The 24,361-nt window shown below is 37.5% G+C and overlaps 1 protein-coding gene across 3 annotated transcripts in view; it reads right to left on the bottom strand.

The window, feature by feature from the left end:
* Positions 1 to 24,361, bottom strand: part of LOC149575618 (protease Do-like 1, chloroplastic) — a 328,128-nt gene that overhangs the window by 218,816 nt on the left and 84,951 nt on the right. For all 3 annotated transcript variants that reach the window (XM_089815385.1, XM_089815386.1, XM_089815387.1), the window contains 4 exons: positions 21,958 to 22,129; positions 21,183 to 21,220; positions 20,861 to 21,059; positions 20,519 to 20,671 (listed from right to left, as the gene is read on the bottom strand). In XM_089815385.1, the coding sequence (XP_089671511.1) occupies positions 20,519 to 20,671; positions 20,861 to 21,059; positions 21,183 to 21,220; positions 21,958 to 22,129 (562 nt within the window). The remainder of the gene's footprint in view (positions 1 to 20,518; positions 20,672 to 20,860; positions 21,060 to 21,182; positions 21,221 to 21,957; positions 22,130 to 24,361) is intronic.

The following is a 24,361-nucleotide window of genomic DNA, read 5'->3' as shown; positions in this document are numbered from 1 at the left end:
AAATACAACTGATTTTGTAGTTATAGAAGAACCTGATGTTACATATGGTATCAGAGTGCTAGGTTCAACACTGAACCTGGGGCTCATCACGTCCATGAAATCTAATAAATATGAATACAAATACAGGATGCTAGTACGTAGAACACCTCGCAAGAAAACCCGACATCCTATATTTCCTTACCTCATAAAAAATATGACTAAGTATGACTATTCTTGCTGCTCCGAGCCTCGAGATGATGAAACATTGTATCAAGCCATACAATGAATGAAGAAGGAAAGGATTCGATGGACCCCGGCCAAGAAAGCAGCATATAGGAACAAATTGATTCAGATTTGGAACGCTCAGCAGAACAACCCCCTTCTTCATTTCCATAGATCTTGGATGGTACGGGACATGTACCAAATTAAGCCAGAAGTTGCAAAACAAAAATAAACATATTCTATGAATGTAGGCAACCTCATTAGAGGAATTTTTGTAATAAAGGATTGCTTTGTCGAGCAATGTTAAATTTTTGCTTTGTTGAGCAATGTTAAAAAAATATATATATTTTTATGCTTTGTCGAGCAATAGATATGTTCTTGCAATTATGCTTTGTCGAGCAATAAATCGAGCAATGAATATGATTGGTAATTAAAGATTTGCATAGTTGTGCAATAAAATAAAATAAATAAATATCTTGGCAAACAATGGGAATTAAAGTTTTCTTTGAGCAACAAAAACTAAACTTTAAACTTATTTGTGTAAACTAACAGGTGCAACTTCTGAAAATACAACATGAATAACAATGAGGGTGTGGAAAACCGAGAAATAGTTCGAGAGAATCAACAAACCTCTAATGAAGTATTACTTCAAATTTTTCAAGAAACACAATTAAAACTAGAAGCAATGGATAAAAGAATGAGTGAGATGGCAGCCCAGATGGGGCAACAATGCGAGGAAATGCAAGAGACACCCAGAGTTGAGACTGAGGTCTCGGAACATAATAAGACTCCCTCCCCTAAGCAAACTGATAAACAGAAGAAAAAGGAGATTGTAGCTGATTTATCAGCTGATATTAAGAAAATTAAACCTCCAAAATTCTGTGGTACTGAATCTGGGGAAGAAGCCGAGGCATGGCTGACGGAGATGGAACAATACTTTGAGATCCGAAATTTTTCAAAAACCTCTAAGGCTGTTTGGGGTATATACCAATTCACCGGGGAAGCAGCAACTTGGTGGGGAGACACTAAGGTAAAATTGAACATTAGATCTACCGACATAACTTGGGAAAACTTTGTCAACATATTTAGAACACGGTGGCTACCTCAAACTTTCTATTACTAGAAACTCATGGAGTTTCAGAATTTGAAACAGGGGGAGATGACAGTTCATAAATACTGGGAGAAATTTACTAGATTACTTAAGTATGTACCCCCTTACCAGCAGGATACCAATCTAAAAGTAAGAAAGTTTATCATGGGATTGAATAATAGAATAGGGGGAGCCGTAGATGTTTTAGCACCACGAACCATGGAAGAAGCTTTGGAAAAAGCTATGCGTCAAGAGCGTAAAGTCAAAAAGGATGATTCTATTAGGGACAACAAGAGAAAAACCAATTGAAATTCAACAGGTACTGAATCTGGACCACCAAGGAAATAGTTTAAGGACTTTAAGATTAACAAACCTGATAATAGAAGCAGTGGAACTAGAGATAATCAGGGAAATGTTCATATAAACAAAAATGACAGGAACAATGAAAAAAGAGGACCACTAGGAGGTTGTTTCATTTGTAAAGGAAATCATTTTAAAAGACAATGCCCTAACCTCAATCAGCAACCACGCCCATCCTTGCCGCAGCAACAACAGGTTTTTCAACAAAGAATTCATGCAGCCCTGGATAATCAATAGGCAGAGCAACAAATAGGCCCCATTGAAACATCAGGTAAGATTTATGTTAACCTCGTAACTATTCTTATTGATACTGGAGCAACAGAATGTTTTATTTCACCTAAATTATTAAGTAAATTTCCAAAAAGATCTGGCTTTATGGCAAAACCGTGGACAGTCGAATATGCAAACCAGACAAGGGCTAAGGTAGAGCAATGTTTGTTCGAAGCCCAAGTTGACTTTCGAAACTTCTCTACAGAACTAAATTTATACGTAGCACCATTAGGATCTTATGACATTATTATAGGAATAAATTGGCTCAGCGAGCACAAAGCTAAGGTAGATTGTCTTGCCAAAACAGTAAGTTGTGTGGATGACCGAGGCAGGGCTACAAGTATTTCAAGGGTCAAACATAAAATAAGAGCCCAACAGATTTCAGCAATGCAGCTTAAGAGGTATGGAAGAAAAGGTTGTGAGATATTCACAGTAAAAGTTGAAGATTTAAGGGAAACTACACTCGGAGATGACTATATTTATGAAGATGGGGAAATTAAACAAAAATTAAAGGAATCATTTGAAGAAAAATATCCCTATCTAAAGAACTATCAAGATGTATTTCCTGAGGAACTTCCTGGATTACCCCCTTCCCGGATATTTGACTTCTCCATAGATTTAGTACCAGGAGCAGAACCTATATCTAGAGCCCCGTACAGGATGACCACCATAGAACTTATGGAATTACAGATTCAATTGCAGGATATGTTGGATAAGAAAATGATTCGACCCAGTGTCTCACCATGGGGAGCCCCTGTATTATTCGTAAGAAATAAGGATGGAACCATGAGGCTATGTATAGATTATCGGATGCTTAATAAGGTCACCATCAAAAATCGGTATCCGTTACCCAGGATAGATGATCTATTTGATCAAATGAAGGGTGCGACTGTGTTTTCGAAAATCGATCTGAGATCAGGATATCATCAGCTGCGAATTAAGGAAGCAGACATACATAAAACTGCCTTCAGGACCAGATATGGACATTATGAGTTTACAGTCTTACCATTTGGATTAACTAATGCCCCTGCAGCCTTCATGAATTTAATGAACAGTATATTTCACGATTGCCTAGACAAATTTGTATTGGTATTCATAGATGATATCCTTATTTATTCTAGAAATGAAGAAGAACATCAGAAGCATTTAGAGAAAGTACTACAAAGACTTAGAGAACATAAATTATATGGGAAATTATCAAAATGTGCTTTCTACCAGAAAGAAATTCAGTATCTAGGACACATAATTTCAGCACAAGGCATAGCAGTAGATCCATCTAAGATTAAAGCAATCAAAGAATGGCCAATACCCAAAAATGTGTTCGAAGTCAGGAGTTTTATGGGGTTAGCTGAATTTCACAGGAAATTTGTCAGAGATTTTTCTAGAATAGCTTATCCAATCACAACACTTCAAAGAAAGGGAAAGAAATTTATTTGGACAGAAAAATGTGAATCAACTTTTGAGTTCCTGAAGGAAAAATTGACTACGGCACCTATTTTAAGAGTACTCGATCCACAAAAACCATTTGTGGTAATCACTGATGCTTCAGGTGAAGGATTAGGGGGTGTGTTAATGCAAGAGGGACAAGTCATTGCCTATGAGTCTAGAAAATGCAAAAATTATGAACAAAACTATGCACCACACGATTTGGAATTAGCAGCCATAGTCCACACTTTACAAATGTGGAGACATTATCTAGTTGGAAAACGCTTTGAACTTCGATCTGATCATCAAAGCTTAAAATATATTTTTACTTAGCAAAATTTGAATGCTAGACAAAGAAGATGGTTAGAGTTCTTAGCAGATTATGAATTTGACATAAGCTACATTAAGGGAAAGGAAAACAAGGTTGCCGATGCCTTAAGTCGAAGGAGGCACATTTCAGCAATGACTAAGGTAAAATTTCAATTGAGAGATCAAATTTTACAGCATTTGGAGAATGATGATTTTTATGCAGAAATCAGTTTGGCACTTATTAGAGATCCACAGGACCCTAAATATTCAGATTTTAACTTAGAGGAGGATGGACTGTTGAGATATCGCCACAGGATTTATGTGCCCAATCAACCTGAGTTACGTAGATTAATTCTAGGGGACTATCATTCAGCTCCATATTTAGGACACCCAGGAGTCGTGAAGTTATCAGATATAAAACCTTCATACTATTGGAAGGGAATGAAAAAAGAGATAATTGAATTTGTAGCAAGTTGCTTAGAGTGTCAAAAGGTGAAAGCAGAACATAGATATCCAGCAGGATTGTTACATCCAAATGAGGTACCTGAATGGAAATGGCAAGTAATATCCATGGACTTTGTACAAGGGTTGCCTATGACTCGAAATCGACATAACACTATTTTGGTCGTGGTTGATAGATTGACTAAGGTAGCACATTTTATTCCAAGAAATTTATCCGATGGAGCATTTGAGATAGCCCATACATACTCCATTGTACAGACACCAGTAAACCTCTCCACCATACACTGTTTGGTCCCAGAAACTACTTCCGTACACCATACAACACATTCCTTTGTTGCCACCATACGCCATTCCTTCCTTGCACCGTACAATTACTAAGTCCAAACATATCAGGTCGCACGCCATCAGACATCACCCAACTCCAAACATATTAGGTTGTATGCCATCAGACATCACCCAACTCTTCTATATGTAAATTAAATCAAGGTGTCTAAGCTCATAGGAAGGATAGGAATATTACATTGGCAATAAAGGGGTGCCACTAGAGTTTTATCTTCTTTGAGCGAGTGTAGACAAAATTTCAGTGGTAGGGAAGCACCCTTAGAGGAGGATGCGGAGGCCACTCTGTTAAGGACATGACCATAGCACCTTAGACAATTGTTCCCGTATGGGAAATTATCGTACCATCACCAATTGTCCCATCAGTGGCAGCCCCACCACTACCAAGTTGGAACCCTCAGGACCAATTGTACCACTTTAGCAATTGGCAAACTTCTAAATATATGGTACTACAAAGTTGAAGGACGCTTGTTGGTTAGACGTGATGGGGCTACCACCAAATGCCCCTCTAATAAAGTCTCCTAGATTGCTTTCTAGAAATTTCAAGATAGAGGAGGCAGTGATGGTTATAGTAGTAGATTAGCTCAAGGTGAGAAGAGCTAGTGGATTGTGTGCATGGTGAGCATTCACATCCATAGTGAATTCTAGAGCCCACACCTACACCTACCAACAAGGTCCAACCAACTGAAGAGACAACTTCCACTACAATGCCACAAGAATCATCATGCAATGAGATAGATGGTATTGTTCTTAGGTTGGGCCAATTGAATTCATATGATTTGTTAGTACAATGTAGCAATACATTAGAGAACTCCATGCAATGGTGATGTTCATGGATACAATGGAGGATATTGACTGTGACCTAGATATTGGCCATGACCCACTAGTTGCACGTGTGGCCAAGAAATTTGTCAACTTAATCTAGGTGGAGTGCCAAGGAGTGTTCGTTAGGTGTTTCATTTTCTGAGGGTGGCCACACATGGAGGTACTAGAGATGATAGCTACTTGGCATCCTCCACAACCAACAATCACAAGCAAATATGGCCAAGTATCAAGAGTACTCCATGGCATGGAGCTATGTTTCTAAGATCTTTTCCTTCCCTACTGCAGGCATATGGCTTCAATTGAGGAAGGTAACTAGTCATTAGATAGGGCCCTTCGTCAAGTTAAGGATGTTCGAAAGGATTTGATGAATCAAATCTTGAAGTCCCAAGAGCAACTAGCTAGGGGCACAACCAAGTTATGGCATTGGATAAAATGGTGGGGAAAAACCAATTAGCAAAGAAGGAAAGACAATTGGCAAAGAAGACCAGCCAACTAGGAGATTGCAGATAGCAGAGACAGATGAAAAGTTTTTGAAAACAGAATACGAGCTCAAGAAGATTAAAATTGCAATAGATAGAGACTGCTTACATGGTGAAGGTAGAGCGAAAGAGAGTTGGTGCCCAACCAACACCTCGAGTGTCTTCTACAGAAGCATTCTCAGGCTTCTACTCCACCATCCTTTGTGCATCCACGACCATCTTCCCACCCTTCCCCTCCTTAGTAAACTCTTTTGTTTTGCTGTGTCAAACTCCTAGTTTCGTCTCAATCGTTGGTACACAACTTGGGGGGGGATAAGTCAATAATGTACTCAGCTAAATAAATATCATTCTGTTTTGTGATTGGGCTAGTTCGTAGTTACTAATGGTTGGTAGTCGTATTCAACCTAGTGCACTATTTATATTGATGTTGGTTGTAGCTGGATATCTACTATCTCTTTGATGTGTTTTATTGATTGCAAATCCATTGCTTGGTAATGAAAGATTATCTTCTGAATATGTGCAAAGAGTTATATTGTATATTTTTGTTGGTGTAAATAAGTATTTACTTATTACACTTACTTAAGTTTACTTAGGTTAATGCATTATATTAATATTTATTTATTAGTCACCTAGGAGTATGTGCACTCTTGTGAGTTGTCATGATGACATCATAGTGGTCCGCACCTCTTTTAAGCACATGTTGTCTACAATACAGGAATCTTCTACACACATATGCCACTTTGTCATTCTTATCCATTCATCTAGAATGTTGGATAAGGTGCTTAGTTGTCTTATCTCCTAGTTGTTTCTAGAGACATTCTAGGTGCTTCCTGAGAGGCCTATATATGCAGGCACTCCTAGTGTGTATGTACATGCTTCTAAATAGTAAGCTGGCATATTGAATGAATATCGTCATTCTAACTATACTCTCTCTATTTTGGTCTACTGTGTGCTTGTGTTGAGTTTTTTAGTTTTTGGGTGAATTCTGGCCTAAGCCAAATTTTTACATGGTATTAGAGCTCTGAGGGAGATTCTCTACGCATAGCCGTTCGAGACCGTTCATGCTTCAGCACCTCAACACGAATCCAGAGGATTTGCAAAAATTGAGAGCGTCTAGAGCCAAATCTGACCTCACCATTGCATCCGAAGCATTCATTCGGTGAAGATCAACTATAAATTTGCCTATGCTAGGTGAAAGTTGATCGTGAGGAAAAAAAAATTTGCAAATCAGAACCCGAGGCCCCGATTTGCAATTCGGGTATGATCTAATTCGATCTGATTATTTGCATCTTTGGATCTATTAATTCTTTGTAATTTTCGGATTTTATTTTCAAAATAGTCTCCAAGCAGAGAATTTTTTATTTTTTGCTGAACCGAGTAGTGACACCCCGGCTCGGTTCCGTATTTGGTGGAATTTCGAATTTATTATAATACTGCGGGCATTTTATTACATTTTCGGCCCAACAAATCTGCGCAGTGCCATACTATAGTATTTCCGACCAATTGCCCCAAATCCGGCCACATCCTCTATTTTGGCACTGGCTCAAACAAATTCGGCAAGTCAAGCCAGCCATCGGCGGCAACACAACCACCGGCGGACGACAATCCACCACATATCAGCGGGTTCCATTCCTTTACGTTACCCACGACATATTGTATTTATGCAGTAAGCTGTTCGCGGATCCCATCAATGTGGGACTAACAAATAAAACTCCCGCATCGTGATTTCCAAAACCCAGCGAATACCATCTAAAGTTCGGCGTTCTTTAAACTTTACCAGCATCCAAATCCCGCGCAGTGATCACCAACGAAGTTTGAGGTTTTCGGCGTCGCTGCTTTATAATATCTGGTGCACGAAAATAGCTTGGCGGCCCGCGTCAGCTCCTAATCCCAGACACGCGATAGTATTAAAACCACTGTTTGCTCGACACATGGCAATTTTCCATTGGGTCTGCTCACACCAGCCCAGTCATAGTCATCAGCGCCTAGTCACCATCCAGTCAGTGTACAGTGGGCCCTATCATCATCCACAAAGTTGTCTGTATAGTTATTTTTTTAACACATCATGCATTCATACGATTCCGTACTATCACATCAGCAAAGGGCACATTTTTCCACTGACGTCACCAATTTACGACATTAAATTTGACGTCCGTCTGGACGTCATTATAAGGAAAATTATAACTACTGCGACGACTGTATGATCGTCAAATTTAACTCCGTCTTTTGCTGGTGCAACCCCTCTCTAGATTGATTTTGGTTTTTGCAGTCCGACTTTGAGAGGCCATAACTTGGACATCCAGACTCCAAATTAGGTGTAATTTTTTTTGAAATTGGCTAGAATTTTCTAAATGTTTCAGTGGTGCAGCTCTTTTTTGGTTTTGGTGCATGGATTGTTCAAGAATTGCATTTTTTGGCGACTGTACTTGCATAATCCTGCATTTTGCAACTTCAAATGCTCCGTACGGGCACATCTGAGTCAAAAAAACAGGTTCCGTTTTTTTGAAAGTGCGTTATTTTTTGTCTACTTTCCAGATCTAGTATCATATTGTAGGGTTGTGTGGAAAAAAGTGTCACTTTCAGAAATAGGGCCTTTCTTTGCTTTGTAATGCTTTAGAATTGTAGCACATTGTAAAGTTCTAGATTTGTAATCATTTAAGAGGTTGTAACAAGCAAAATCAAAAGTCCACGAAAGCCAAAATTGGCAAGTGGCCAATTGTAATCACACTACTGATAAAGTTCCCGAAGCATCTATTTTGGGGGGGTTTCTTGATTTAGTGAAAGGGGGGTGTTCTTGGTGTTGTGTTCTCTCTTTTCTGCACATTTCTTTCATTTTCTACATTATGGGCAACTTTAAGTTTCCTAAATTAACTCCTCATAACTATGCTACATGGTCCATCAAAATGTGGTATCACTTAATGCATAATGGAGTTTCACAATATATAGATGGCACTCTTCCTAAACCAGCAGGTGATTAGGCATTAGAAAGTGATATTTCAGCTTGGGTAGCTATGGATAGGAAAGCCCTAGGTGATATACGTTTGGGGGTAGATGATAAGATCATGTATCAAATCAAGAAGTGTTCTACATCCAAGAAAGCTTGGGATACCCTCGAAAGCCTTTATGGTAAAGTGTCTGAAGAGGATGTTTTCAAAATCGAAGATGAGCTTGTCTCATTAGATCCTAAGTCATATGACTCCATACAGGATTTCATCATCAAGGTGAATGAACTAAGGACAAAGCTTACTGATTTTGGGAGTTCTATCAAAGATGATAGACTAATCTATCTCATACATAACAAGCTGCCATCAAAATATTTCACATTTGTATCTTCTTTTAACACCTCAGAGACTACCTTAGGGTTTGCCTACGAGAAAGTCACTTTTGATGAATATGCTAAACTATTGGATGATGAAGAAAAGAAGTTGAAATCAATGGGAATTCTCAAAACAGCTTAGTCTAAAGCATTGGTGACCAATGAGGGTTCTCAAAATTCAGCTGGACAGTCTTCAAATAAAGGAAAAGGTAAGAAGAAGTGGAAGAAAGACAAATTAGAGGATGCAGAAAAGACAACACCACAATCAAATCAACAAGGCAAGTCCTCAAATTCCAACAAGAAGGGGGACAACAATAAGGAGAAGAAGAAGTGTGCTTATTGCAAGAAATCAGGTCATGAAGAGCATGAGTGTTATCTTAAGAAGATTGATGAGTTGACCAACATCATGAAGCGACATAATGTTCCAATGCCTAATGATTATAAGGAGAAAGGGTCTTCTTTAGATTCGAAGGGCAAAGGGTAAGCATTCATGGCAAACGCAAACTCTACAAAGGAATGGATATTTGACTCAGGTGCCTCATATCATATGGGTTCTTCAAAGGAGGATTTTTCTTCAATGAAGCAATCAAAGGTACCACACATCTTCATGGGGAATGATAGCAAAATGGAAGTTGAAGGGAAAGGAAACGTGGAAATGGAAAATGGAGAGTTTCAAAATGTTCTCTATGTTCCAAACCTAAGTTCAAATCTCCTATCAATCTACCAAATCACTCACCTCAGAGATGGACATAGAGTTGAGTTCCTTCTAGACTCAGTAAAAGTGCACAGTCTTAAAGACGATTCCTTGGTTGCAGTGGGGAAAGTGAATCATAACAAAAGGTTGTACTCTTTCTCTCATTTTGTGCCCAAGTCTCCTTCAAAGGCCTTGTCACTTCAATCAAATTAAACATGCAATTATGGCATGAGCGGTATGGTCATCTTGACTACCGCTACCTTTAGCAACTTTGCACATACAAAATGGTCAAAGGTCTACCTCAAATCAACTTTTCTAAGGGTGAATGTTCAACAAATTCAATGGATATGCATCCAGAGGGGAAGTTATAGAGAAGGAAGTCTTCAAGAGCAACAGGTGTTCTACAGATGGTTCACATTGTATTAGCAGGTCATTTTGCATTCAGCTATGGTCGCTACATACTTACCTTTGTTGATGACTTTTCAAGGTTCACTTGGGTCTACTTTCTTCATAACAAGAATGAAGTGTTGGACAAGTTTCTAGACTTCAAGACTCATGTAGAACGAAAATCTAGGAAAGCCATCAAAGTTCTCCGAATGGAAAATGGAAGCATGTATGTGAACAGAAGACTTAAGGACTTTTGTAGACTCGAGGGCATTGATCTTCAGACTCCGCCAACATTCAGTTCACATAAGACAGATGTTGCAGCATTGAGGATCCGAACTCTCAAATCTATGGCAAGTTGCATGATTCATGCCAAGGCTCTAGATCCATCATTAGAAGTTGAAGCAATCTCTAGTGCCACTCACATTCTTAATCGTTCTCCTCATCCAGCCTTAGATGGCAAGACTCCTTTTAAGGCATGGTGTGGCAAAAAACCTATTGTGACACACTTCAAAGTCTTTGGTTGTCCTGCAGGGGCAAAGATATCTTCCAGGGGATGCAAGGCACAGTCATCTTGGCATTGTACTTTCATTGGTTATGAAGACAGTGTGAAGGCATACAAACTTCTAGATCTTGAGACACATCAGATTTTTGTGGAGAAGGATGTCTACTTTGAGGAAAGTTCACCAAGCTTGTCCTCTACTCTTTGCACATCATACAGTGTGGAAACTAATAGTGACACCAGCGATAGTGCTTCAACAGATTCAAACACGTGGAGTTCTATCGACAGTTGCAAGGAGAGGTCACTTCATCAATTTAGTCCACATGCATACATTGCCACAGTGATAGGTCCAGAACAGCAGGGTACATCCAATCTTCCAAATACATGTTCAGTGACAGATTTGGGGGACAGTATTGATGATCTGCCTCTTCTTCTTGATGCAGGAGCTTCTTCTTCAGTTGTCATGAGGGTTCCATCTGAATCTCTTGTTCATTCTCTACATGATCAATCGTCACAGGTTGAAGGGATTGTGGATACTTATGATCAACAGTTGCAACAGGGTTCTTCATTAGCTGAGGAGACAAATAGTTCTTTTAGACAGGTTCTTCAGCTAGTTGAGAAGGTTTCAGAGACATCACTTATCCATGGGATTCTTTCCACACGCAGCGGAAGCGTCTCATTTGTACCTTTCGCATTGTTTCTTCCTAAGGGGAGGAACACCATTCTGCGGTCTTGGATTAGCTTCTTCATCAGAGCAGTCATTGTTCGGCATTCTTCTTTTGGGGTAGGAGTCCATCTTGTCTCTCTTCCTCTTCTCATCATTCTCTTATGCATATACTAGATGTATGTTGTAATGGGGGGGTCTTGATTACTTCATCCATCCATGCATCTTTATTTATCTCTCTTTTTGGGGGAAGATTTTTCCCATGAGGTTTTCCCTCTTTCCCTGCTTTATGAGAGATTGCATTTCATTATGTACATGGGTACCTAACATGGCCTAGTAGCCGGGACCCATTTGCATTGCATCCTAGATTTCGTAAGCTTAAGGGCGTTCCCCTAAGTTGCACTTGGAGGGGGGGGTGTTGGTGTAAATAAGTATTTACTTATTACACTTAAGTTTACTTAGGTTAATGCATTATATTAATATTTATTTATTAGTCACCTAAGAGTATGTGCACTCTCTTGTGAGTTGTCATGATGACATCACAGGGGTCCGCACCTCTTTTAAGCACATGTTGTCTACAACACAGGAATCTTCTACACATATGACACTTTGTTATTCTTATCCATTCATCTAGAATGTTGGATAATGTGCTTAGTTGTCTTATCTCCTGGTTGTTTCTAGAGACATTCTAGATGCTTCCTGAGAGGCCTATATATGCAGGCACTCCTAGTGTGTATGTACATGCTTCTGAATAGTAAGCTGGCATATTGAATGAATATCATCATTCTGATCATACTCGCTCTATTTTGATCTACTGTGTGCTTGTGTTGAGTTCTTTAGTTCTTGGGTGAATTCTAGCCTAAGTCAAATTCTTACAATTTCTATATTCTGTTTTTGTAAGTTTCCATTTACTTTTGTAACTAGTTGAGTTAGGTAGTAAACAATGGATTGAAAGAAGCTAAAGACAAGATTTAGTGATGCTTGTTCTAGGAAGTAGGTTTTTTTAAGCTTGAAGTCATGAATTTTATCCTAGTTTAGAAAGAAACAAGCAGTTGTAGCATTAAGTTCAAGTGAAATGGAGTATGTAGCAGCTTCTACTAGTTGTGATGCTATTTGGCTTTGCAAGATGATAGCATAACTTACTAATCAGATGTTGAAGCCTACAATATTTTAATGTGACAAACAGAATTGCATCAAGGTCTTCAAAATTTTTATTTCACGATCTCTCCTTTCATATCGATATTCATTATCAATTTCTTAAAGACAGTTCAAAAGGGAGTGATAATTCTTCCACACGTTCCTTCAAATAAGTAGATTGCAAACATTTTGACAAAGCCCCTGACACAAGGGAAGTTTGAAATACCAAGAAAGAAGTTGTCGTTGATAGAGAACACCTTCCTCACAACAACAGATTATTAAATATCTTGTCATTTGGCGTTTTAGGCACAGCTACAAACCAAACATAGCAATAGTACATGCTTGACAATCAAATTGTGAATATGCAAAGAAAACTTTATGTAATGTCCCTTTCTTCAAAATATGATTTAATTAAACAGTAATAAATAAATAAAATTAAAAAAAAAAATTTAAAATATGTAAAACAATAAAATTAAAATATAATATAATTAAATTTAGTTGAATTTATGAATGGTCAAAAGGCATGAAATGAAAAGTTGTGACTCCCTCAAACATGGGACATAAAAAGGAGAAGATAACTTCATTTGAAAATAGGGAGAGAGGAAGAAATAGGAAAGAGAAGACAAGAATTAACACAACTTAATGTAAGAGGAAAAAGAAATGAGAAGGAAATAAGGAAGAGATTCCTATAAAGGGAAAAAGTTATGAAGTGTTATGACTCTTTCAAAAACTGACAATGATGAAGTGTTGTCACTCTTCTAAAGGGTGATAGTTGTTTAAAATTGTGACCATTGCAAAGGGCAGCCATGGTGAAGAGGTTTTTGAATCTCCCATACATTAGAAGAAATAAAGAAGAGAAGGATTCATTTAAGGAGGAAGGAAAAGCAATTGGGCGAATAATATATGGTTCTCAAAGGCATCAAAGAAAAGTGGTGACTCAACTCTTATGAAAAGTGGTCACCCTTTGACTGATATAAAGGAGATCACATTCCAAGTAATGAAGGAGGATTTCTTAATCATTATCCTTCATCCATCAGCCCTCAAGAAAACAATCAATCAACGAGATCAAGCAAACAATCATCAAATCCACATCAATCATCACTTTATCTTGGGAATCAAGAAACATAAAATTCAGCAATCAAGCATCACTATCAAATCAACACTCATTCACTCATCGTCCATCAATATGTCAATCTAGCATTCATTATATTGTCACTTTTCAATCATCTAATCAAAAATTACATAATCATAACTCACCAGTACCTCAAATCATCAAATCAAAACAATTCACTCAATTAAACTAATCGTTCAACAACATTTGAACGATCAATCAAGGATAAATCTGGTATGAAGAAATCAGATCGAGATATACAGTCATTGTGCATTGCAACAATAATTTGTTATGAATGCTAAATATTTTATATATACATATGTAGATATTGGTTTCTGAGTAGTCAATACAAGCAGTTTTCTTATATTATCAATAAATATTGATTACAATAAGCTCAATACTTATCTTATTACTTTCCATATATATGTTTGTGTTTGTGGGGTGTTTCTCCCATAATAAATCAAATGTAAAGTTGGAGGAAATAAGTTAGGCAGATGTAGTTTACTAGATCCTTCAAACTAAGTATGCCACCACCTGAAGGATGGAATTGACCATAGTTGGAAATTCCTACTACTTGTGGGATGCCCTAAGGGATGGAACTTGTCATAATTGGATGTTACTTCTACTTGTGGGATAAGGGTAAGTTGTCATGATGTGAATGTTACATGCTCTCAGGCTTAGTTGGGTTGGGTAGTTTACTGGTACCCTCTCTATAATGTTCCTTTCTAGCAATGGTCAAAGAACGTCTTCCTCTAATTACGAAATTGCTCCTTATGAATCAACTTTTGCTGAGTCTAAAGGTGAAACCAGTGTCCGTACGGAAGGGCAAAACTAGAGGTTGTACGGTGGCCATGTGCAAGAGCTGTATGGTAAAAAGGGAAGGTCGTACTGTAGGAAGTGTAGTCTGTATGGTGGTAACCTGAGTAGCAAGCATGTCGTACGATGGTATGTAGCAACTGACCGGCCATACAGATGGAGGAAAAGTCGTGGGACACAAGTGACTGGTCGTATGGTAGGTAACAAAGAGTTGTACGGTACAGATTGGGTAGCTGTACAATTGCCAAGGAGAGGATCATATGGTATAGACTGGATGACCATATGGCTGGAGGGGGTGACCGTACGGTGCAGGAGGTAGCTGTACGGTGTGTAGATGGTGGTGTGAAATGGCGTACGGAGGAGGCCAAGAAGGCCATACAGTGAAGAGTCAACCGTACTAGAGATGCACAAAGGTATTCGATGAAGGCACGGAAGGTGAGAAGAACCTGCAAGGAAGATTAATAGCCCTCTATTTGATAAACTAGATACACAATAAAGATCGGACATGCACATGACAACAATTTGAATTCCAAACTATATTATAGTTGCAAATAATAATAATGCTCCAATTTGCCAGATCCGAGCCGAAACATACAAATGGAATAGGGTGAGGGTTGAATCCCACCAAAACTCAACAAGCCAAGTAGGGAAGATCTTTCACTTTTGAAATGGTGAACAATAGAGAACTCCAACAAGAATTCGTAGTACATAGAAAATAATCCAAAACACATACCTAACTACTACCTATAAGCCGTGCTTAAATATCCGTCGGGAAAAACCTTCCGAGGGTGTACAAAGATAGCCGACGGCCAAACTACCTACAGAAACAATTAAATTAAAAATGGGTCCGAGATAATTAAATCAATCGGCCCATTAACAAGGTTTAATTAAATACATTTATTTTATGACGAGGACATTAAAGTCCTCCCGTCCCAAAATTTGCTTGTTCTCAAGCAAATGCAAATCTGGCTGTAGGAAACCTTCCCTAATCAGCTTCTTTAGTCCCAAGTCAGGTACTAAGTAAATCTTCCCGCCGAAGTAAATGATGTCATCAATAATTTTGTATCTTTCATCGCGTACATAGTCATCCATCAATTGACATGCAAAGGTGTTCTTGGAGTACTCGACCAATAGATGGGCCCACCAATTATCCAAGGAATCGGGTAAGGTGTTGACTGTCATGTTTTTCCTTGCGATGCTTGGGATCAAATCATGTTTAAAATCGGCCTCCTTCTTGATTGTGACTTCCCTCGATCCTTTATTTGGCATTCCTCTTAGCAGCACCTTCTTGCCATCCACCTCCAATGAAAAATCCATCCTTTTGAAACTTTGGGTGTACTAGTCAAGAGTTTCCAACCACTGGATGCCCAATATGATATTAGTATTAACCAAATCTATGACAAAGAAATCATCCGTCACAGTATGGTTTCCCATAGAAATTTGTAGCCGTGGGATCACATGAGTGCAAGGTAACAAGGTTCCTCCTGCAACTTGAACCTCAAATCCTCTATGCTCAACTACGTAGAAGCCTTTAATAGTGTCCAGAGTTGAATTGATGAAATTGAGTGTGGTGTTACTATCAATCATGGTTGGGACTTTTTTTCCATGAAGTGTGCCACGAACCCTAAAGATACCACTTCCAGTCCTTGTAGTAAAGGTAGCAATGGAACCCCCTTTTTGTATCAAGGCATTTATTCTCTCCTGTTGGGTAATTTCTTCATCAGTCACTGCAGGTATTTGTCCTTTGTCGTCATCAGGCATCACCTCAATGTAATGAATCTTTTCCTTCCAAAGGCAGTGATGACCAAGTCCTCATGGTTCTTTGCACGTGAAACAGGGCTTTTTCCTTTGGAGCTCTTGTCAAGAATATTCATCAAACTAAGGTTTTTCTGAATTAGCTCCTTGTCTTTGTCTTCTTGTGGAGTTGGTGTTGGTGTAGCTGCGTGAGTTATGGAGAAAGATGTGGCCATGTCTCGCACCTTCTTAATAGCTTTGTTGAGTGCACACGGGTTGAACCATTTGATGCAGCCTCTCAAAGGTTCTCTCAGCCCATCCATGAATAACACAATTCAACGTCTTTCAGAGATGTTTGTGACTAATACTAACAACCTTTGGAATTCAGTGATGTAATTGTCTACCGTGCCTGTTTTCTTTAGTTGAGCTAGCTCTTTGAAGTTTAGCTCAGGATCCTTCCCATCGAAACAGTCAATGAGTCTCTTAGTGAACTAGACATAATAGGTTACTTGGTCATGACCGAGAGCGACCAATCCATGATGCCACCACTCATGCACCACTCCTTCAAAATGAAGTGCTGCGAACTTGATTGCTTCCTCTTCGAATATCGGATTGAGTTGGAAATAGGTCTTTGCCTTCAGAACCCATGATTGTGCGGTAATGGCTCCAGATCCATCAAATGGTGATAAGTTTACCTTTCCGATCTTTCTCCTAAGATCATCATTAAAATAACTATGATTTCTCCGCTAGAATATCTCATTCTTAGATCAATAGCCTCTATAAGATATATCACCTTCCATATTCGCGTTTTGCCAATCTTCATGAAGTTTTTCTTGCATTTCCTGAGAAGTGGGTTCTCTTTCTTTGTGTGTTGCTTCTGTCCTTGGAAGGAAGATGGGTATTGAGGGTTGAGAGTGAGAGGGTTGAAAGTTTGCCTTCCCTGAAACCGAGTCGTTGCTATGCCCATTTTGTTCTCCTGTTGTCTTCCCTCGAATAATTTCTGTAGTGTTTCCTGCATCAGCCTTTTGGTTTCGTTGATTTGTATTTGGTTTCTACTGAGCTCTCTTAAAAGATTCATGAGTTCTTCCGTAGGATCCTGATGATTTGCCATTCTAGCAATGAGGTTATTTTGCCTCTCCTTCAAGTATAAACTTACAATCACTTCCACAGGCTGGCAGAATCAAAAGCTCTGATACCACTGTAATGTTCCTTTCCAACAACGGTCAAAGAATGTCTTCCTCTAATTACGAAATTGCTCCTTATGAATCAACTTTTGCTAAGTCTGAAGGTGAAACTAGTGTCTATACGGAAGGGCGAAACTGGAGGCTGTACGATGGTCACGTGCAAGAGTCGTATGATAAAAAGGGAAGGTCGTACAGTAGGAAGGGCAGTTTGCATGGTGGCAACCTGAGTAGCAAGCACGTCGTATGGTGTAGTGTAGCAACTGGTCAGCCGTACGGATGGAGGAAAAGTCGTGGGACACAAGTGACTGGCCGTACAGTGCACATTGGGTAACTGTATAGTTGCCAAGGACAGGGTCATATGGTACAGATTGGATGACCATACGGCTGGAGGGGGTGACTGTACAGTGCAAGAGGTAGCCGTACGGTGTGCAGATGGTAGTATGAAATGGCATACGGAGGAGGCCAAGAAGGCCGTATGGTGCAGAGTTAGGTACTCGAGATGCACAAAGGCATTCGGTGGAGGCACGAAAGGTGAGAAGAACCTACAAGGAAGATTAATAGCCCTCTATCTGAAAAATAAGATACACAATAAAGATCGGATGTGCACACGACAACAATTTGGCATCCAAACTATATTATAGTTGCAAATAATAATAACGCTCTGATTTGCCAAATCCGAGTTGAAACATACAAACAGAATAGGGTGAGGGTTGAATCCCATCGAACCTAGCAAGCCAAGTAGGGAAGATCTTTTACTTCCGAAATGGCGAACAACACAGAACTCCAATAGGAATTCATAGTACATAGAAAATAATCCAATACTCATACCTAACTACTACCTACAAGCTGTGCTTAAATACTCATCGAGAAAAACCTTCCGAGGGTGTACAAAGCCGACGGCCAAACTAACTACGGAAACAATTAAATTAAAAATGGGTCCGAGATATATTAAATCAATCGACCCATTAACAAGGTTTAATTAAATACATTTATTTTCTGACAGGGACATTATACTCTCAAAGTTCTTGTTGAGCTTATGAATGGTTGTAAGATAGTTGTAATACATGTCTTAGACTCCTTATGCACTAGCTAATGTATATATACATTATTTTCTCAAATTGTTGTTGGCTAATGAAGTTCACTTTAGCATTTTATCTACCTTGCCACATTCACTCAGACCAGGTGGAATTCGAAAGTCAATTCGCACCAAATTTTGGTATGGTGTGAATTCGCTCAGAAGTCACTACCAGTCAGAAATTTGCTGAACATTTTCCCAGCAGAACCTTGCAAGAATTTCAAGTGAATTTGGAAGACTTTTCAAAAAGCCGCGCAGCCCAACACGAATTTTTACAGACTTTGCAACAAAAATGAAGACCATCTAAAAATAGTTGAGGGGCTATTATAAACCTTAACATGTTATTTATATGCTGACTACTTAAAACTAAAATTCTTAATATATTTAAATTTATTATAATGTACTGAATATAATAACACTGTTTTATTTTTAATAATTTCTATTTAAAGTGTAAAATGTTTATATTAATTTTGAATTTAATATAATATTGTTCTATTTTAATAAACAATATATTTAACTATTTTATTTTAAATATAACTTAATTTCAAATTTATTTAGCATTGTTAAAGTATTTGAACGACTTAATGAAATTATAATTTATATATTTATTTTCAAATTTAATTATAAAGGTATATTTAATGACAAATTTTTCCTAATTTTTTACCCTTGTACTTCATCTAAATTTTATTGTTGAAATCGAACTCAAACCTTGTAACTTAACTGGTTACTTTCTGTCCATCCATCAAATTATGCACTATTCATTATCAATGCATGTATCTATGTCATAATCACAATCCATGTGTAACTCTCGCCATGTCTTTTATTCTCATCAATAGAAGGTCAGAGAAAAACTCTTGTTTCCTCTTCTTCTTTTTTTAATTTTGAACCAAAACATTGATATGATGGTGCATTTTGGCATTTTGTTATGTCATTTAAACTAAACCATTAATATATGTGGTGCTGGTGTTTTCTTATGTTGCTTTAATATTAGCACAGTGCTGTGCGAACTTATTTGCTGCATATATATATTCTTGTATGGAAAAACCGAAAACGAATCCTAACCCAACCCCAAAAAATTGTGGACGAAACCCGCATCTGTACCAGAATCCAAACTGGCAACTTAGAATTTTATTATTGGAATTGTTGTTTATGTGTAGAATCAGTAAATCCCCAATTTGCAAACATTACACTTTTCTCTCAATGTTAGTGCTACTTCTTAATAGTCATAGCTGTGCTATTGATTTTAGGTGGTATCATTAGTGAATTATTAGCTCTTTTCTGAGCAGTGTACCTTAGGTCTTCTGGGTATAATGCAAGCTTTAATTAAGCGTTGTTTTTAGTTCTTATTTATTGTGGAAGGCTGACTTGTTTTTAGATGCTTCTTTTGTGATGAAAGACAATCTAAAGTTCTAAACTTGAGTTTTTCTTTCTATTTTGGAAAGCCTCATTCATCTATCATTCATGACTTTGTGAAATCCATCTTTTGTAGTCAGAAATTCTTTTCCAGAATAATGAATCTCACTTTTCCAGAACTACATTTCTGATTTCAGTTTTATTATTTTGTACATTCAAAAGTTTGTACTTGTATGTTTGTGCACTTAGAACTGCAGGTTTGATCAAAGGTTAGGTAGGTTGGTTTGTTTCAAACCCTACAGTGCAGAATCTGCATACCACGCACTAAAATGTAGCAAACCAGGCAAATAGAATTTGAACATCGAAAATATTAAGTATGAAATTGCCTGCATCCTATATAATAACTAATTTGAGAATATTATGTCTATGAAGTTAAATGAAAAAAAAAAGGTTTGTTTGTCTTTCCCTGGTAATCTCCCAAGCTTGTTTATTTTTTCCTTGGTTTATTTTATGGTTTCCCTTTTAGTATTTCCCATTTGGAAAACAATTCTCTGATTATTACTTAATTTGATGTGAATTTGAACACTGGGAAAAAAAACTTTTGTGTAATGAAAAAGTCTCCAGTATTTTCTTTGAAAATTTAATATTTTATGCCCACTTGATTTGTCAAGATTTGCTTTTCTGGGTCCAAGAAAATCCACATGGATGATGGCACAGCTATGTTCAGCACTGCCTGTCATGGATCTTGATAAATTGTTAAAATTTATTGGGTTAGGCAGCAGGCTTACTGCTTTGCTAGCAGGACCATTTGGAGATGCATCCAGCACCAGCACTCCAGTTATGCCTAGTTGTTCCACAGATTTATCCGGTGCAAACCTGATACCTAGAATAGGTGTTGTAATTTTCCCGTACTTAACCAATTGATCAACAATGCTACTTACCTGAAAAATTGATAACAATACAGTACTATTAGAGTAATCTATCATTAAAACTACAATCTGTAATTATTAGAAACAGATTTTGGAAGTGTAAAATTCTAAAATATTTTAATTTCTAACATGTCTGCTTCATTTGGCTAATACACAATATAAGATATAGGAAGATGAAATAATAAATATACTGTAACTGACAGTATCTACTGGAATTGAAAATCCAACTCCAGCTGATGCTCCTGAAGGAGAGTAGATAGCCGTGTTTATGCCAATCAGATATCCAGAGCTATCGAGTAAAGGACCACCACTGTTCCCTGGGTTTATGGCTGCATCTGTTTGTATTACATCTCGTATGGGACGACCAGTTACAGCTGAATTAATCTCCCGATCAAGTCCACTTTAAACAAAAGAAGAATCAATCTTCTTCAGTCTGCTATTGAAGAAGAGTCTATCCATGCCTTGATCTATTTTCAATGCCCAATACTACAATTCACAGAAATTAAATGCTATGAAATGATACCTGATAACTCCTGTTGTCAAAGTGTGATCAAGGCCAAACTGCAAATATTTCATGTGAAATAGTTATTATCTCATAGTAAAGCAATTTGATGACTGGATATACAATCATGAAATCCAATGCATCGATCATGTACTAACAAGTTAATTAAAGATGCATAGCAAACATGCTAAGAATCATTGGTCTATTTTTCTAACTGACCCAAAACAAAGTGATACTCTTCTATATGAAGCAAATTAAAGAATACATTTAGCTCAGAAATAGTATACAGTATGTACTTAAAGAAAGTGACCATAACTAGTAAATTTGTAATCTATGGAGAATAAGCAAGAAAAGGCAGCTCAATCGCATAGCAAACAATTTTAGGTTTAGGGTTGAGCCTATTACTTTAAAGACTAAGTTGCAATTTTTTTTTAGATTCGAACCTATTACTCATACACATAATAATAAGACTTGACATTATTTGATCAACATTTCATATATGTTGGGGTTCATCACATAATGTGATGGTTAAGTGGTTGCCCAACAAAATGGAACTTGGGGAGGTTTGTATTTGCAAAAGAATTGGAATACATAAGCCTTAAGGAGATGACATTCTTCTTTCCAGCAGCAGTTGGAAATTACTAAAGTTGGACACAAAGAAACCAAATAAAAAAGCTTCTTCAAATCAAACATACTTGTTCATTGCTTGCATATCTACAGACCCCATTGCAATGATAAACAAATAACTTCAAGAAAAAACAGAAAAAGATAGATAAGTGACTTGGCACACACTCACAGGATTTCCAATGGCATACACTTTCTGACCCACCAAAAGGTCTCCTGAGCTTCCAACAGGTAGGGGCTTTAATATTTCCTCTGGGGCATCAATGCGCAGAACTGCAACATCTTTATCTTGATCATATCCAATAACCTTTGCTTCATATATTGATTGGTCGCCAAGAGTTACTCTATAGTCATTTGTCAAAAAAATATAAAGGTATTAATTAATTTGGACTGAAGCTCTTCTTTAGTGGCCACAACAAAAACAGTGTTCCTATCTGAAAGGAAAAAGAATGTTAAAAGTGCTACTATGATTTTTTGAGATGGATGAACAACATTTAGAAATTTATGAACCTCCATTATTTGTAGATTAATATTTATTTCACAAACATTACAGTTTTTATGATACATATGCTTCAAAATACTTGGATATGGTACAATGAATGAGTATTGTGTTCTGAAGTATGAAAGAAAACTAACTACAAAATATTTTACATTTATATTTTGCACAGAAAACATTGTATGAAAGGGAAAAAACCTGGGCCCTGTACTAGTCACATGGGTTCCTCCCAACCATTGGGAGGAGATTTTTAGCCACATGCATACTTGGGTACTACCTCCAGCAATGCATTATGGTATGTTGCCCTTGAAAGTGAATAGAGACATTGGTACAAGTTTGGGGAAGTATGTTATATTTTTAATTTTGCTACGAATTCAGGATTATTAGTTAAAATTGAACAATTAGCTGCCAAAAATGGCCATATTTCATTTGCAATATGACAATACTTTTGTTGCAACTTGTTAGACATTTCTGATTTCTCTACTACGGATAGGCTTCCTTTGGGCCATCTTTCAATTTTGTCGCTCAATCTTGATTAGCAACTTGAAAATATCTCACAACCAGCTCCTTCAAAATATATTTACCATGATACATACAAATACTTCCCAGCAAAGTAATACTGCTGTGGTCTGATACTCACCCTACCATGCCGGGTATATTCCAGATTAGCTCCTTCAGCACCAATCATTACATTAAACAAATATATATGTTATAGGTGAAATGGAAGGGGTTCATGGAATACATTGAATTTGTTGCCTTTTTAAAGCTCATAAACAACAGATTTCTAATTTGACTTGGAGTAGACCAATTTTCTTCTTTACTAATAATATTTCTGGCGGGAAGAGTCAAATTGTAACCAATATATTACAAAATTATTTGGTATTTTGGTTAAAACTTTTGCTTAAAATAAATAGCGGGTTGCTATTGTTAGTGGATCCTGCATGGGCTGATCCAATATTCATTCAATCATGACTGACATCTGCAATATTTAGAATTTGCAGTTTCTGGATTAAACTATATGAACAATTTTTTGACGAAGAAAAAATCTTCATGCAATTTAATCCAGAAACTGCAAACCCGATCTTTGTGGAACATGAAATCTTGTGTCTTTAATCTGCAATGTTTATCTTTAGCCTTGTTTTAAAAGGACCATAGTAGCACTATATTTACACAGCAGCAGCACAGCAAACCATAAGTATAAATAGAATTCAATTACACAGGTTTGAAACAGGAAAAACATGGAAAAATTAAATGACACTCATGCTGGATATACATTACATCTATTATTATTACCAGGTTAGTAGAGTTTATAAACAAATAACATTGTTAGCTTTTGTTTGTATTTAATAATGTTGCTAGTATTATATTGTAGCATGTGATAGTTGTGCATGAGAATTTCCCATGAGGTAGTCGTAAGGTGGTTGATAGGAAGCGACTTTGTAAAGCCAATGCAAACAATTTAAACTCTACCCTAAAGAATCATAATATGATTTGCTATTGTGCTCTGTGCAATATGGTTTAGATTTGCAATATTTGTGCTCTTAATTTCAATCACTAAAATATAAGGTTGCACATGGGTGGTGGTACTTGGGTACTTTGTGTATGGGTACGGGTACAATTCTAAGTACTTTTCAAAATAGGGGACGGGGGTACTTGCTACAAAGGCCTGTTTGTGGAGGACGAAGTAGCACCCTACTGAATTGTTGTCTCCAACAATCTTACTGCAGAAGTTTGGTGCAAAGATCTGAAAACTTTAAGTCAACATTAATTGAGTTAATAATGAGCATCTCAATAAAGTGTGCATAAGACTTTGGTAAACTCTTTAGAGTGATGACTACCATGGCTTCTTCCTCCATCTTCCAACCAATTGCATCTGACTGATTATGGATGTCCTTGATTTTTGTTAGATGCTCCTATAGAGATATCCTCTCATCCACCATGACCAAGAAAGGCATGTTCTTAAAAAATAATACAAAGCTCTTGTCAGACATTTCATGTAGGTGTTGTCAATAAAGTTATAAAATAGCCGACGGGTAGATTAGCATGTAGTCGGTAATTATTATGTAGCCGATGAGTAGGG

This window comes from Cupressus sempervirens, chromosome 2 (genome assembly GCF_028749045.1).
Source record: "Cupressus sempervirens isolate cs-2001-9-10 chromosome 2, ASM2874904v1, whole genome shotgun sequence".
Lineage (NCBI taxonomy): Eukaryota > Viridiplantae > Streptophyta > Pinopsida > Cupressales > Cupressaceae > Cupressus > Cupressus sempervirens.
Note: the sequence above shows the minus strand (reverse complement) of the source record. Positions and strands in the feature narration are given on the sequence as shown.